Below are 14,312 nucleotides of genomic sequence, written 5' to 3' on the forward strand. Positions count from 1 at the left end.
CCTTACTTTCAGGATTTGATTTCGAAACCTTAACCTGAATCTTTAACCAAGCAAAGAAACATTAAAAAAATGAATCGATATTATTTCCTTTTGTATATACGTCAAGACAGATGGGCATGGATCGTATGATGCTCTCTACTGTTTCTGTTTGTTACAAATTAATGGAAGGAAAAACAAAAAAACAATTACAAGTGTGTCAAACCATATGATGTTGTTGAGCTTCTTCATTGTCAGCCAGGTCTTCGCTATCGGTCTCATCTTCAGAGTCAGAGTCTTGCTGTTGATAACGATGATATCGATGATACTGGTGGTGGATGCTGTTTTGGATGGCCGTGATTGTTCGAAATAATATGTACATTGGCAGGATAATCCCGCTAGACCTTAGAATAAGCACCTGAAACGCGGCCAAATCAAGATTACCACCCAACAACATCATATTAACAAGTACATTTTAGCAGGAAGATTTGCACACCAAAATAACAATGTGGTAGGTACTGTGCTGGTAGTAGTACTGGTACTTACAGTTAGAAGCGTGAAGGGGTAATCTTCGTCGGTACCGGTAATCACCACAAAGAGATGCCTCACCAGCAACACCACCGTAAACTGCAATGCAATTCAAACTCATGGTTAATTGACAATTTTTTTTTTATAATTTACGTGCTCTATGCACCCAAATTTGAATTCTTCTCTCTAGAGTTTAGATTAATTTAAATGGATCATCGCTAATATAGAAAAAAATGCTCCTTTTAGACTATTATATTGGGTTAGACAACGTGCATAAAGATGTGGAGAAAACAAACTTACAAGGAGAGCGAGAGATCGACAATAAGATGCACTTCTGTCAACCGCAGACGAGCATTGAGACGCAGAGTAGCCATTTTCTATTGCTAATCTTGGGCTTCCTGCGCCCTCCTCTTCCTCTTGCTCTCTTCTCGGAACCTGCACGCTATCTCTGCAACCAAATAAACAATTACATATTAAAAACAAATCAAATCAAATCAAGGACATGCGAAATTTAGAAACATTCCAATTAGGGGTCCTAATCACATTCCCATGTTGTTAATACAACCATTAGAATTCAGACCTACATGCAAAACAGTCTGTCTGCCTCATTCTTTAACTATATATTAACATCAATATGGAAATAAACGTGCATTTGATTAATTATATGGAAAAATGAAAATTGAAGAAATAATTAAATATCGTAACGCAACGAATGCGGACATATATCTAATTCTGGATACTTAAGAAGATATGAGACGTACCTAATTGTTACTGTTGAGTCATCTATATGCGTCTTTTTTGGCGGTGGTGCTGTGTATCCTGGTTGATAGCTCTGCATATATACATATTTTACGGTCAGTCAAACTTCATCGACACCATTTTTTCTCTTCCAATTTAAATTTTGCTATTATTAGCACTCTTAAAAAATCATAGCGCACTTGTTGGTTATAAAAACACAAACAGAAATTAGACCTGATGATATGTAATGATTTTTCAGAATGCCAATAACATCTACTACAACACTCAGGACTACGATAGTAATCATGAAACGTTTTATTTAGTTTTGCATCGGAACGAAGGAAGCAAAGAGTAAAACCATAACTAACCCAGACAAAAAGAAAGACTTTGAGCATAAACCAAAGTTACGGGAAAAAGACAAATTTTAAACGCCAAGAATCCAGACAAAACCGGAAACGATGTTTGAAAACATCGTTTCATCGACTTGAAAAAGAACAAAAAAAGGACAACGGACCCATTTCGATTTTTCAAGACTGATGAAATACGTAAACACGAAGCAAAACAGCAAAAACAATTCATTTAATACATAATACAAAATAAAATACGGAACAAAAAATGAAAAATTCGAAAGAACCCAGAGATACGAAATCTGATCAGCTGAATATTACCTGGAGACATATTTCGCAGGTCGTATTGCCTTTCTCGTTGCACCACCTCTGTATGCAATCTCTGTGTGCAAACTGAGAAAAAGAAAAAGAAAAAAAAAAGAGAATTTATAAATCGTTTTCAGGATTATTCGGAAACGGAATCAGAAAACCAAAAGACGAAGAGAAAAGAAAAATGGGTTTTGAGGTGTACCTTGACAGTTCCAGAGCATGCACAGGGAGCTTCCATGATCTTATGGTCGGAGCTTCCGAATTCTTCTTCATGGCAAATCCTGCAGAGCGAAACTGCCGAGCATGAATCCTCCTCCACGTACAGTATCACGTCTCCCATATTTTTCAAAAACTCCCTCAATTCCCGTCTTTCTCTTTCTGTTTCGGTGTCGTCTGTTTTCGAAAAACTTCTCTTTATTTCGAAAAACTTCTCTTCAATTCAAAAAACTCTGTCTCTGTGTGCCCTGGTTTGTGTCCAGTTCTTTTTCTCTACCCGTGTCCGAAAAATTGGACTTTATATAAAAGAAAGGTGACCTGAATTTCCAAAAATACCCCGCACTTATCTATATCTAAATCAAACGTATATTCACTTAATTAACTAGTAATACTGTTATTAGTTGTCTTGCCCTGAGTCCTGACGCGTCATATGTATATATATGGATGCAGGACTTGACCTGCGCGGTCAAAGACACTTCAATTTATACCAAATTTAGAACGTTTAGAAGAAGCATTTGTATAAGAAAAGGGAACAGCTCCTCAATTGAATCTAATAACTCTAAGTGACAGTAATTCAAAACTCTGCATCACCGGAAAATAAGAGCTCGTATTTTCAGTTTGACTCGTTTTGAGTCGGCAGACTTCTTATCAAGTTTTTGGGATGAGTTTGTTTTCATGTTGTGTTTATTGTGTTAATGCTCAAACTTTGTAAGGTAACAAATTAAAATACTAAATGTTTGGTGGGTTTGGAAAATTGTTTGAAATGAAATAGACTCGAAGATTTGAGTGGTTCACTCCTCAAAACTTGGTCAAACTATATTGATTTCAAGACTAAAAATAGCTCTCAACTAATACATGAACTTTTTTTTCTTTTAGATGTCTGACCCCAATACAAGAGGTCTCGCCCCTTTATGTAGGCCCTCAAGAACTCCCCAACCTTGGATTTTCCCAATCTGACATTTAATATGCCACCAATATGTAGACTAGCGTACTGACACATTTTCACCTATTGACTAAGTATTGCCAATGAAGTGATAGGTGCTCAGTCGAAAATGACACTCCTTTCCAAATGATGTGTGCCAAGCGCCTTGCTCGTTCTTGGTTATCCAACCTTGTCTCTCTGACCGCTAGTCCGACCACATTTACGTCTCATCCTAGGCCTATGTCGCTGACTGTGAATCGTCACGTGGCCTGATTGACGTATGAATAGAGTTGTTCCTAGACATTTGTGTCATTAAGTTGTCAGTCTGCCCATGTGCCTCTTGCGGTTGAAAAGCACTTTACATATTCTAGTCAGACTGAGCTCATAGACAATCAGCTTCTTGATCTCCCTAAGATTTTTTGTGGCTTCTTTTCCCTGCTTGCACCATTAGGTTAAGCATTGACACCTCTTTTAGTTTTTGGTGTAGTTTTTAAATAAAAAAGTTGTTTGGATTTAGTAAATATGCTTGAAACATGGATCTACTATGTTTATTATCTACATATGCATTTCTACTGTTATATAGTAAAAGATTTAACTAGATAACTGATTCTAAATTCTGATATGAATTATGAAATCCAAAAAAGAAGGGAAAATTAAAAGAAAAATTGCTGATTATTTGATATGTGATGTTTGTAATTTGCATAATTTTGGGGGAGAGAAGGGCAATGCCGTCAGGTTAAATATATAATTTGATTGGGAAACAGTTGCCAAATAGTTAGTAGGGATTCCTAATCCTTTATTCTTTTACAATTATATTGCACTGGCCACTTAGTATTCGTCTATTATTGGGTTAGGGCACTATTTTCCTTCCCGTCCGTGTCCAATTCGAATTCCTAGTCCTCCTACCCTGTCCCCTCCCCCCTTCGAATTTTGAGCGTGAGATCGTCGATCAACGGTCGAAATCAACTGAACTAACTAAAATTCAAACTTGAATGGTCCCCACTGCAGCTCTATGATTAGACGGCCTAGAAACGCGCTCACCCAAACCCAATGTCCAAAAACGCATGAGCACGGACCCGTGAATGTCATTCGGCGGGGCTGCTTCTTCAAATGCTCCAACTCATATTCGTTTCTTTTTTTTCAAAGAAAAACTAATGAAAATAATTTAAAATTTTTGAATTTTAACGATAATAATAAAATAAATGGTAAAATAAATAGTATCAGGATTGACTTTTTAGTGTAAAATGTGATTTTTCATTAAAATGAACAGTACCGATAATTTTTCGTTAAATTCATTTTTTTCAATTCTGTTAGGCTATAAATAGTATCAGGATTGACTTTTTAGTGTAAAATGTGATTTTTCATTAAAATGAACAGTACCGATAACCTTTCGTTAAATTCATTTTTTTCAATTCTGTTAGGCTTTTTGGTTATATTTTTCTTCATTTACAAGGTTAGTTTTATTCAAAATTATGTAAATTGTAAATTAGCAAACATCGACTTTTTAATTAGCAAACAAAATATGTAAATTGTTGTATTAACAACGATAATATACTTTAATTAATGGAAATTAAAGAAAAATAATAATGTGATAGTGAGACATAAGAATGGTGGACTGGTGACATTTGTTCTTATCCCGTCTCGGTCTTATCGTCTCTTCCTCTCTTTTATGTTTTTGGAATTATCTAATCACAGAGCAACCAATGGCATGTAGATATTAGATATTTGGAGTAATGGGAAATAGGGGATCAATACATATCCATATAGTATGGTCTTACAACTTTTTGATGGTTTGAGGCGACTGGTCGGCACTTTGTGGTGGGGACATTTGGAGCCAACCCTCTACAATACAATACCGACCTCTCTCTTTCTCTACCCGAACAAGTCCAGTCCAGAAGGTTCGACAAGTTCGTCTTTGGCAGCGGCTCATGACGTTCATTGAATTGTTAATAAGTACTTATTTAAATTTGTTTAATTTGCTATCATCAAAATATAGAAGTGAGATTGATAACGGTAATAATGGTGTGAGATCAAATTAAATTAAAGAAGTCTTAATAGATACCTATTAACAACTTAATAAGTTAATTTGTCACTTCTAACGTTCACATCGTCACACTGCAACCTTATATGGGAATTTGAGTTTCCAAAAGCCAAGCAAACAGTAATAAGCACATTTTACGTAAGAAATAAAAGAAAAATGTTGTGGTATAATAAGACGGAATAAATGCTCAGATGAAACAATAAATAAAATCAGATTTGGTATAAAATTGTGTAGCATGTTATCCTAGATTCATTTATCTACACCACAGCACAAAAGGAGGAATTCAAACACCTTATAACCAAAATCCAATTTTACTCAATCTGCGTTAGCTTATATGTAACAAAATTCTCTTTTTAACAAACGTAATAAATTTGATACGTGTTTAAATCTCCACACTTAAACGACAAATTAAACAATCGATAGTACAACGGAGCACAAGACGGAAGAAAAGAGTTTATTTCCCTAATAAATTTATAAAGCGATACATGAGATTACAAAGGCTATGTTGTACCTAACAAGTAACAACCTTATTTAATTGTTGAACCGAAACGTGGTACCATAAGAAGCAACAGAATATGTCTATTTTAATTTTGGCAAAACAAAGGAAATAAATGGGCGAGGGAAGGCCACTAGGAAAGCCCAATTTTATGTGGCGGGATTGGGCATATATTGGGCCGGGGCATATTCAACTGTTAGAGGTAGGCTGGGAAAGTGTGAGACTTGAGAATACCTACCTTGAGCATCAAGATTGAATGTATTCTGACAAGTTTCCAAAACAATTTCCCCCAAAATTGTAATGGAAGATGGTAACAATAATACTAATATTATGGCTTATATTTGGCGACCACTCGTTGCTGGATGAGGAGATGATGATGGATTGGTCTGGAGAGGTGCTTTAGCTTTTAAGAGATATCCAGCTGCACAAGCAACAGCAACAGCAACAGCAACAGATTTGGACGACTTAAAACGACATGGATTGAAATTGCTGAAGCTATTCATTCCTTCCTTTACTTGACTTGCCTTACGGATCAGGTTGACAAACGTGACGCTTTCCAAGTTACATATTCTCTACACCTGTCCCGAGTCCTACCTCTGTATAGCTGGTCCCTCATCTACTGCTAAAAGTTCTAGTATTAAATTTGGATTTGATGGAATTGAATCTAAATTATTTCATATATAAATATCCCACTGAGTAATTGAAAATGATATGGAGTATGCTTCTAGATTTTTTTAACCGTTAGACATTGATTGATGTACTTGTGATCGAGAATCTAGCTATTAAAAACTCCAAAATATAGGAAATCTTGTAAGTAATTTACCCCAACACAACATTGTAGTAAGAAGTGGCTTATTCTGCAAATCAAAACTACTTGTCATTAGAAAGTGCATCTTTTGCCTTCACACATACTCAGCTTTCTATACTGTTACTATAGAAACAAGTAGAAATTATTTGTTTTTTTGGTACGTGCGACTGTACCAGGGCTTCAGACTAAAAACAAGAGAAACCGAAGAGTAAGCCAAGACGTCCTAAATATCTGTTATGCATGCATATCATAGCATATTCTGGCGGACGGAATGCATGTGAATTATTGGAGGAGAGTAATATACTATACGTATACCTTACCTTATGATTGATTGTAACATTTGTGGTTTGGTGGGCTGAAAAAATTCAAAATTTAATCAGCACTAACTCACGCTTTCCTCAGCAAAGATGTTGACGGAGAGGCACAAGGTAATACTACAATTTGGTCAATAAATATCTAGTTGAAGAATGACTATATATGTCATTTAACACTCTGCCATGTGGCCATGTTAAACTCAGTAACAATGTATTATTGACTTAAGATTCCGTCACACAGTGTTAGTAATAGTCCAAACCGTTTCCTTTGCAAACTGGTTTAATTTGTTATTCTATAGCCACTATAGCTTAAGTTATATAATTTGGACACTATTTACAATCCCAGATGCGATGGACCAGTTGTTTTTACTGTCTGCATATCTAGTTAACGAAATGTAATGTAATCCCATAGCTGAACCAAAAACTAGAAACCATCAAAAACCACGGCACAAGTGAAGTAGCCCCTATATATATTTGCATTCGGGTTTGTGTTATCGATATCTTGAGGCCTCAAAGCTTTCCCAATACCACATACGTGCACCAAAGCTCTTCAGGGCAAAACTCAGCAATTTTTATTGAATGGAGGCCGAAAACATGAATAGCAGAGAGCACAAAATTGTGGTGGCAGTAGACGAGAGCGAAGAGAGCATGCATGCTCTCTCCTGGTGTCTGGGAAACCTCTCCTCTCAAAACGCAAACAACACTCTCGTTCTTCTCTATGTCAAACCGCAGCCAGTCCATTCCACTTTCGACGCTGCAGGTAATTAACGTCCCTTTACAAATTACAACTAACTGCATACTTTTTTGTTTCTATTTATGGACCTGATTAATCAATTTGGAATACTGAAATGGAAATATTGATTTGGAGTTGATGTGCGTGTACTTGATTTTGCAGCATATATGTTTTCGAGCGATGTGGTTGGATCCATGGAAAAATACGGGACTAAGATGGTAAATTCAGTGATGCAAAGAGCTGAAGCCGTTTACAGAAATTTCCAGACCAATGTAATTACCGATTAATTAATTAGACTCTGCTATATGTGTGTGTTCTGCAATTGTTTTAGACTTTAATTTGTGTTTTTCAAATATTTAAAGTTAATTATATGTTGGTTAATTAATTAATTTATGTTCTGCATGCATGTAGGCGCACATTGTGAGAGTAGTAGGGAAGGGAGATCCAAAGAATGTGATATGTAATACGGTTGAGAAACTCAAAGCTGACACTTTGGTCATGGGAAGCCATGGTTATGGTTTCTTTAAGAGGTATATATTATTAATTCATTCACATTAACTAATTATCTGAATTTGTTTATTTTTAATGGATATAAGTAATTACATCTGATATCTTGTTATAATTTTGATATTTTGTTGCAGGACTCTTCTTGGAAGTGTGAGTGATTATTGTGCGAAACACGTAGAGTGCCCCGTGGTGATCGTGAAGAAATCTTGATCAGCGAAAATAATCGATCCACGTCTATGATTATGATCAATTTCTAAATTAACTAAAGCCAAGGAATTGGGGTTTGGGGGTGGGAAGGGAAGGGAAGAGGGATCAGATTTCACATGTACGCATGTGTCAACACTCAACTCAACAGATGAATCATTGAAAAAAAAAAAGGAAGAGAAGATGAAAATGAATTATAAATAAGAAAAGAATTCTGTAACTTGTACCTGCATGTCCTTAACATGTATGATCATGATTTGTGGTTAATTATGAACTCTATCTCTACGTGCCTTGAGGCCTAGTAGGAAAATTGTTGGTTATTTATTTTATTTTAAATAAAAATATGAAGAGTCATATTCATTAAAGAAGTTATATCTTTTATTAAGGGGTATGTAGAGTTTTATAAATAACGAACTCCTCAAATAGAACAAAGACGTTAACATAGATTCATATGTCTTCTTTTTCTCCCTACTACAGTACTCATATATAATCCTTATTATCTTCCTACTCATCTTGATCATCAATGGGCAATTGATCACTACTTGGCATTCCGTCGTCTACCGTAATCGTGTTTATGGATTAGACACTCTGTGAGATTCAAGGGTTGTATCTTAAAGTTGTAGATAACCATTATAACCGGCACATAGGGAGGCGTCTACGGCTTTAGGACAGTGACAACACGCCTCTCTTGATATCACAAGCTAGATCATTCTTTACCTTTTCCTTTTTATTGTTTTATTTATTAATATATGTGTTTGATGCATTTGGGTATTATCTAATTGATTGAAGTTACATGTGTATTATGATCATAATCATTTATATTATCCTACAAAAAGACCAAAGTGCTGAACAAGAATTGAAGCAAATTTTAAAGAAGCTAATACCTAAATATAAAGGCTGGCCAAGTAAGTAGCTCTTGTAAAGATAGAAAGAGTTTCCTATCGATAAAAGGAAAAACTTTGTGAGGATTTATGGTACAACCCCAACAGAATCGATCAATTGCGACAAGATTCACAATTCCGCTAGCTGAAATGAAGCATGCACCTCAACTTCAACTATAAGTCAATATTGCATGTGCTTGTAAGTTTATGGTACAATCAAAACTATCCTCACAACTATCACGCTCAAATTATATAAATAAAAACCGCATAACTTTATTAAATGTTAAATTCTGGTTATTTCCTTGCCTGCATATGTGTGTGTCAAGTATTTGTGATGTCCACATTTTAGTATATGTGCATGTGTCAAGCGTATTGCTGTGTTTTCTCTGGTGTGTGGTGTGTTCTCTGTGTGTGTCCCTTCCTTTTGTGCTATTTTATTTTTCGCTCAACTGCCTGCGCATTCGAACACGAATTCAGCACATCAACGACGGCATATCTCACTGCCAAAGGTATTATCTGACTGCCTATTTCCATTGATATGTATATGTTACTATATTAACTCCAGTTACACAGAAAACCCGTAATTATTATGCACCATTAGTTCGCCTCATGCTCAATTTACTTCAAATTAATGTGGGTTTAATCGTATTTGTAGTCCAATTATCTAATCTGGGCTTAACATTATAGATTGATATAATCCAATATAACCAGGTACATGAGTTTTGGTAGACATGCATTATAATGTTTTTTGTCAGTTTGCTGAATTGTGTTATTCAAACTAGCTTCACTTGATTCCAAGGTAAAGGGAGTTTATGTAACCCTAATTGTATATAGGAAAATGCTAGAAAGATTGACTATTTAGACTAAAGTTCATAAACCATATGATGTAGTTGTAATTGAAGCCATGCTTGATTGAATTTTAATATTGTATGCATGCTTGAACAATGCAGCAATAGAAGATATGAAAATGAAAAACAAACAATAAATGTTGCTCATAGAAGAGAATTAAAGTATATATCAAAGGAAAATGAAATAAGATACAATTAGATAACCATAATAGCTTTTTCAAACAATGAAACCAAATCAAAACCGTTTAAAACCAAACTGAACTGAACCAAATGGTTTGGTTTTATTTCGATTTTAGCCTCAAAAAACTTACGATTTTGATTTTGATTTCACTCAAAATTGCACCAAATCAAATTGTGCCCATCCCTACCAAAAAATACAAGTACGAGGACGTCACCGATTCACCAAGCAAAACTAATGGAACGTGTGAAATAGATTTACAGCGAAACCCCGCCAATCTACATAATATATTTTAATTAATTAATTAGAGACTGACAGGTTACCAGTTACCAGCTACCAGTTACCACCACAAACTTGTAGAGCGTGCGGAGAATGAATTAGAATTAGGGATCGCAGACTCAATGAACTCTCATCGGAGGCCTTGATCCGATAAGGCTTTTATCGCCGTAGATCCGAACTCGACCGGACCCATTTCATATCGATCCGGCGTCGGCGTCGGCGTCAGCATCACCGTCAGTAGCAGCAGCATGTTTCTGTTCGACTGGTTCTACGGTGTGCTCGCGTCCCTCGGTCTCTGGCAGAAAGAGGCCAAGATCTTGTTCCTCGGCCTCGATAACGCCGGCAAGACCACCTTGCTCCACATGTTGAAAGACGAGGTCGGTTCCTTCCTCCGGGCCCCCTTTTCTTATCTCTGTCAGCTATTCATTTTGTGCTTTAATTTCCTTATCGATTGGCTCCTACTTCAGATTCGAGGAATCAGAAATGTTCTGTTTACTTCAATTTCAATCTTTTGAATTCATTGATTAGATTACAGTTTCTTTTCCAAAGTTGAAGACTGAGGATTGAGGAAAAGAATTGGAATTTGGGAGTTGGATTTACAAGAGAAGGGGTTAAATTAACAAGTGTTGGAACTTTGCAATTGGAACTGGGAACTGAGGTCAAGGTTGATCATTTAAACTTAATGGGAAAGCCCCCAAATCAACTCACCAGATACAAGTTTTTTCCAGAACCTCTAGCGTTAAAAGTCCAAATTGAAGCAAGTACACTAATCCGCGGTCGTTTTTATGTGTGTGCAGTTTAGTGATTGCTTTGATTATTAGGATGTTTGCAAATGTATTGTTGTCATGTGTGGTAACAATTTGAGTTTTGTTGCACTCGTTTTCAGAGACTGGTGCAGCACCAGCCCACGCAGTATCCAACATCGGAGGAGTTGAGCATTGGGAAAATCAAGTTCAAGGCGTTTGATTTGGGAGGTCATCAGATTGCTCGCAGAGTTTGGAGGGATTACTATGCAAAGGTTAGATATACATAAAGCTTTATTAACGGCCACACTTTTGCTTTGTTCTCATACCTCTGCGGAGTTCTTTGCCAATGTCTTTTCCTGGACCTAAACCTGCTTGCGAGAGGTTTCACTCTTTCCATAGTTCAGAATTTATGGTTTAATGCATCATTTCTGGTCTGCTTATTCCTGTCCGTTGAGAAAGTCTGGTTTTCTCACTTCTTGAATTTTTTGTTTACTACCTGTATTGGTGTGGTTGCTTTCAAGAATTTATTTTCCCTTTATCTTGGAAGCAATGCGTTGTTGTCGTCCTGTGCTCCTGGTTGCGTGCGTTCTCTGCTTGATACAACTTTTCTGTTTTTTTTTGTGTGTAAATTTATGGTTTAATGTATGAAATATCTGTAAGTGTTTAGTGTTTACGTTGGATCTTCTGTGCACTGCATATGAGTTGTGCCTAACACTATAGAATCTAGTTCCTCTGGCCTTTTATGAATGTTAAGTTTGAATTTATATATTTTTGTCTTATTATCGTCCATTATATGCTGTGTTTGAACTTTCATCAGCAAGGTAAAGGCTCCAACATGAGCTAATCATATCTACATGATTTGGAGTGTTTACAGGTAGATGCTGTGGTGTACCTGGTGGATGCCTATGACAAGGAGCGGTTTGCAGAATCCAAAAAGGAACTAGATGCACTCCTTTCGGATGAAGCCCTAGCCACTGTCCCATTTCTAATTCTAGGGAACAAGATTGACCTACCATCTGCTGCCTCGGAGGATGAGTTGCGATATCACCTTGGGCTGACCAACTTCACCACTGGCAAGGGGAAGGTAAACCTAGCGGACTCAACTGTCCGTCCGCTAGAAGTGTTTATGTGCAGCATTGTACGGAAAATGGGGTACGGCGATGGTTTCAAATGGCTCTCTCAATACATCAAGTAGGAGGATGGTCGACAAGGTGTGCTACTACTTGTCGCGCCTTAAGTTGAAAATTTATTCAGTCTCCCTTGTTGTATTTAGGCTCTTTCTTTGTCTTGGGATTTGTGTAGAAGGAAATATCAATGTCACTACTTTGTTAAATTTTTATTTTAGAGCAAGAAAGTAGTACGTTATATGCTCGTCTATATTTTGTTTTGTAATAACAATAGGGGTGTGCTATCCACACACTCCTTTTTACTTCTCACACACCCCTTGTTAATTTCTGTCTGTTGATCTTCTTCAATTCATCCGATCCGACGGCCGAAAACCAAAATGTGTGGAATAAGTAAAAAGGGATGTGTGGATATCACACCCCTAACAATATAGCTCACAATTTTTTTGAAAAATGTGACCGTAAAAGTACGCAAGATCATTTAAGCAAGCCAAAGAAATAGCAGTTTACTTATATTCCAAGCCAAAGTCATATTACTAATATTCCAAGCCAAAGAAATAGAAAAATCGACCAAAAAAGAAAAAAGAAAAGAGGTATTAGCAGAGATCAAAAGTGATTTTCCATAAAGCTTTGATGGACGAAAACGAGTCGCAATTAAATTAGTCGTAAATAGATTTAGTTAGTTAACAACTTAACAGAGTTATAGACTTATAGTTGAACCGACCCTTGACCTCCTTTACGTAATATTGGTCAACTATATGTCCGTCACGAAGATGGAGCTGGTTAACCAACGTATGAACCTATCCTATCCTTTCTAAGCTAAGCTAAGCTAAGAAGAATCCCACTATATAAAATGTGAGTAAACCCCAGATTTTGTTCAACTCCTCATCAAATCCTAGTTTGCTTTTGAGCCCTTAATAATTACTTCATCATCATGGGCAATTCCATCTCCAACAAGCAATCCCATGCCACCGGAAAAGTCATATTATCCAACGGCTCTGTGCATGAGTTCAATCACCCCATCACCGTCGCTGAGCTCATGCTAGAGAACCCGCAGCAAGTCGTCGTGGAATTCGGCTCTGCGGTCCCCGAAAAAAGGGCAACCCCGTTGCCTGCAGACATGCAGCTCGACCTGAAAAAGGTTTACTTAATGCTGCCAATGAAGCGAGGGAAACCAGTGCCGTTGTCATCCGAAGAAATCCGCTGTGTTCTTTTAAGTGCAAATTTGGTTTTACAATCGAGGTCGCCAAGGTTTTTACCTTTGTTCTCTAGAATATGCCTGGCAGGTGATCCCGGGCAAGCTTTCGTGTTGCCAAACAAGGACAGGGATTATAGTATGGAGAGGACGTCGTCCAAGGTCATGAGCAGGTATGTGCCGGAGTTTGATCTGCCGGAAGATTTGGACTCGAGACCAAACTATTTGAGTAGGCAGCTTTCGGGCAAGGGTACTTGGAAACCGAACTTGGATACCATTAAGGAGAAGAAGGTTGACAAGAAGTCTCATTGGTTATTTTCAACTTTAATTAAGAAGAATGCTGTTGATTATGATTGATGTAATGTGAGATTAATTGTATGTGAACCATATATGTATTAGAGCTTAATCCAAAGAGATATATTAGTGTAAAATTACCTGTTCATCAACTAGCTACTGGTGTTGATTTCGGTTTCGTTTGGGACTTGAATGAATTGGATGTATTTTGATAATATAGGGTTTACTCTTCAATCTTCATACAAAAAACTGCGAGAATATTTATGTTCAATTGTTCCGTGTACAACAAATCATTTTCATTATTTATTAAATTAGATTAGCGACGAGATTTAAGGAATTAATTGAGAGAGAGATGACGATCCTTATAGGGAAGATGAATCAAGAATAATCTAAGATATCTAGCTAAAAATGGAAGGAACAAGATGAAAAATCATAAAACTAGAATCTATGAAAATTAAAACTACTTAATGGGCCTATCAACATTGGGGGAGACTTGGGAAGCAAGAAAGGGGAAAAAGCTCACACGTGGACCGCCCGGGATGCCAATCGGATTGGAGCCCATTGGAATTTGGGGCAAGCAAGCTACTGGTTCGGCTTCAAAACCTAAAACATAAGGTATTTAAATGCA

The 14,312-nt window shown here is 36.8% G+C and overlaps 4 protein-coding genes across 4 annotated transcripts; 3 read left to right on the forward strand and 1 right to left on the reverse strand.

The window, feature by feature from the left end:
• Nucleotides 1-61: 61 nt before the first annotated feature.
• LOC126590102 (uncharacterized) lies at nucleotides 62-2,399 on the reverse strand. Its single transcript, XM_050255615.1, has 6 exons — nucleotides 2,101-2,399; nucleotides 1,911-1,982; nucleotides 1,266-1,336; nucleotides 805-952; nucleotides 523-603; nucleotides 62-394 (listed from the first exon to the last, which is right to left on the reverse strand). Exons 1-6 carry the CDS (start codon nucleotides 2,236-2,238, stop codon nucleotides 197-199), a joined length of 708 nt encoding a protein of 235 aa, XP_050111572.1. The 5' UTR covers nucleotides 2,239-2,399; the 3' UTR covers nucleotides 62-196.
• Nucleotides 2,400-7,129: 4,730 nt separating this feature from the next.
• Nucleotides 7,130-8,418, forward strand: LOC126590105 (universal stress protein A-like protein). Its single transcript, XM_050255618.1, has 4 exons — nucleotides 7,130-7,455; nucleotides 7,591-7,700; nucleotides 7,840-7,958; nucleotides 8,070-8,418. Exons 1-4 carry the CDS (start codon nucleotides 7,275-7,277, stop codon nucleotides 8,143-8,145), a joined length of 486 nt encoding a protein of 161 aa, XP_050111575.1. The 5' UTR covers nucleotides 7,130-7,274; the 3' UTR covers nucleotides 8,146-8,418.
• A 1,758-nt stretch (nucleotides 8,419-10,176) lies between these two features.
• Nucleotides 10,177-12,505, forward strand: LOC126590104 (GTP-binding protein SAR1B-like). The gene is made up of 3 exons (XM_050255617.1): nucleotides 10,177-10,702; nucleotides 11,212-11,343; nucleotides 11,946-12,505. The coding sequence occupies exons 1-3, from the start codon at nucleotides 10,574-10,576 to the stop codon at nucleotides 12,264-12,266; spliced, it is 582 nt and encodes a 193-aa protein (XP_050111574.1). The 5' UTR covers nucleotides 10,177-10,573; the 3' UTR covers nucleotides 12,267-12,505.
• A 114-nt stretch (nucleotides 12,506-12,619) lies between these two features.
• Nucleotides 12,620-13,955, forward strand: LOC126590103 (uncharacterized). Its single transcript, XM_050255616.1, has one exon. It carries the CDS (start codon nucleotides 13,130-13,132, stop codon nucleotides 13,745-13,747), a length of 618 nt encoding a protein of 205 aa, XP_050111573.1. The 5' UTR covers nucleotides 12,620-13,129; the 3' UTR covers nucleotides 13,748-13,955.
• Nucleotides 13,956-14,312: the final 357 nt, after the last annotated feature.

The sequence above is a fragment of the Malus sylvestris genome, chromosome 11 (genome assembly GCF_916048215.2).
Source record: "Malus sylvestris chromosome 11, drMalSylv7.2, whole genome shotgun sequence".
NCBI lineage: Eukaryota > Viridiplantae > Streptophyta > Magnoliopsida > Rosales > Rosaceae > Malus > Malus sylvestris.

Coding starts and splice junctions, on each gene's coding strand:
- LOC126590102 (XM_050255615.1), bottom strand. CDS start 2,238: ATGGGAGACGTGATACTGTACGTGGAGGAGGATTCATGCTCGGCAGTT. Junction 1,983..2,100: donor CATGCTCTGGAACTGTCAAG/GTACACCTCAAA, acceptor TCTTTTTCTCAG/TTTGCACACAGAGATTGCAT. Junction 604..804: donor GTCGATCTCTCGCTCTCCTT/GTAAGTTTGTTT, acceptor ATTGCATTGCAG/TTTACGGTGGTGTTGCTGGT.
- LOC126590105 (XM_050255618.1), top strand. CDS start 7,275: ATGGAGGCCGAAAACATGAATAGCAGAGAGCACAAAATTGTGGTGGCA. Junction 7,701..7,839: donor ACAGAAATTTCCAGACCAAT/GTAATTACCGAT, acceptor GCATGCATGTAG/GCGCACATTGTGAGAGTAGT. Junction 7,959..8,069: donor GGTTATGGTTTCTTTAAGAG/GTATATATTATT, acceptor ATTTTGTTGCAG/GACTCTTCTTGGAAGTGTGA.
- LOC126590104 (XM_050255617.1), top strand. CDS start 10,574: ATGTTTCTGTTCGACTGGTTCTACGGTGTGCTCGCGTCCCTCGGTCTC. Junction 10,703..11,211: donor TCCACATGTTGAAAGACGAG/GTCGGTTCCTTC, acceptor ACTCGTTTTCAG/AGACTGGTGCAGCACCAGCC. Junction 11,344..11,945: donor GGAGGGATTACTATGCAAAG/GTTAGATATACA, acceptor GAGTGTTTACAG/GTAGATGCTGTGGTGTACCT.
- LOC126590103 (XM_050255616.1), top strand. CDS start 13,130: ATGGGCAATTCCATCTCCAACAAGCAATCCCATGCCACCGGAAAAGTC.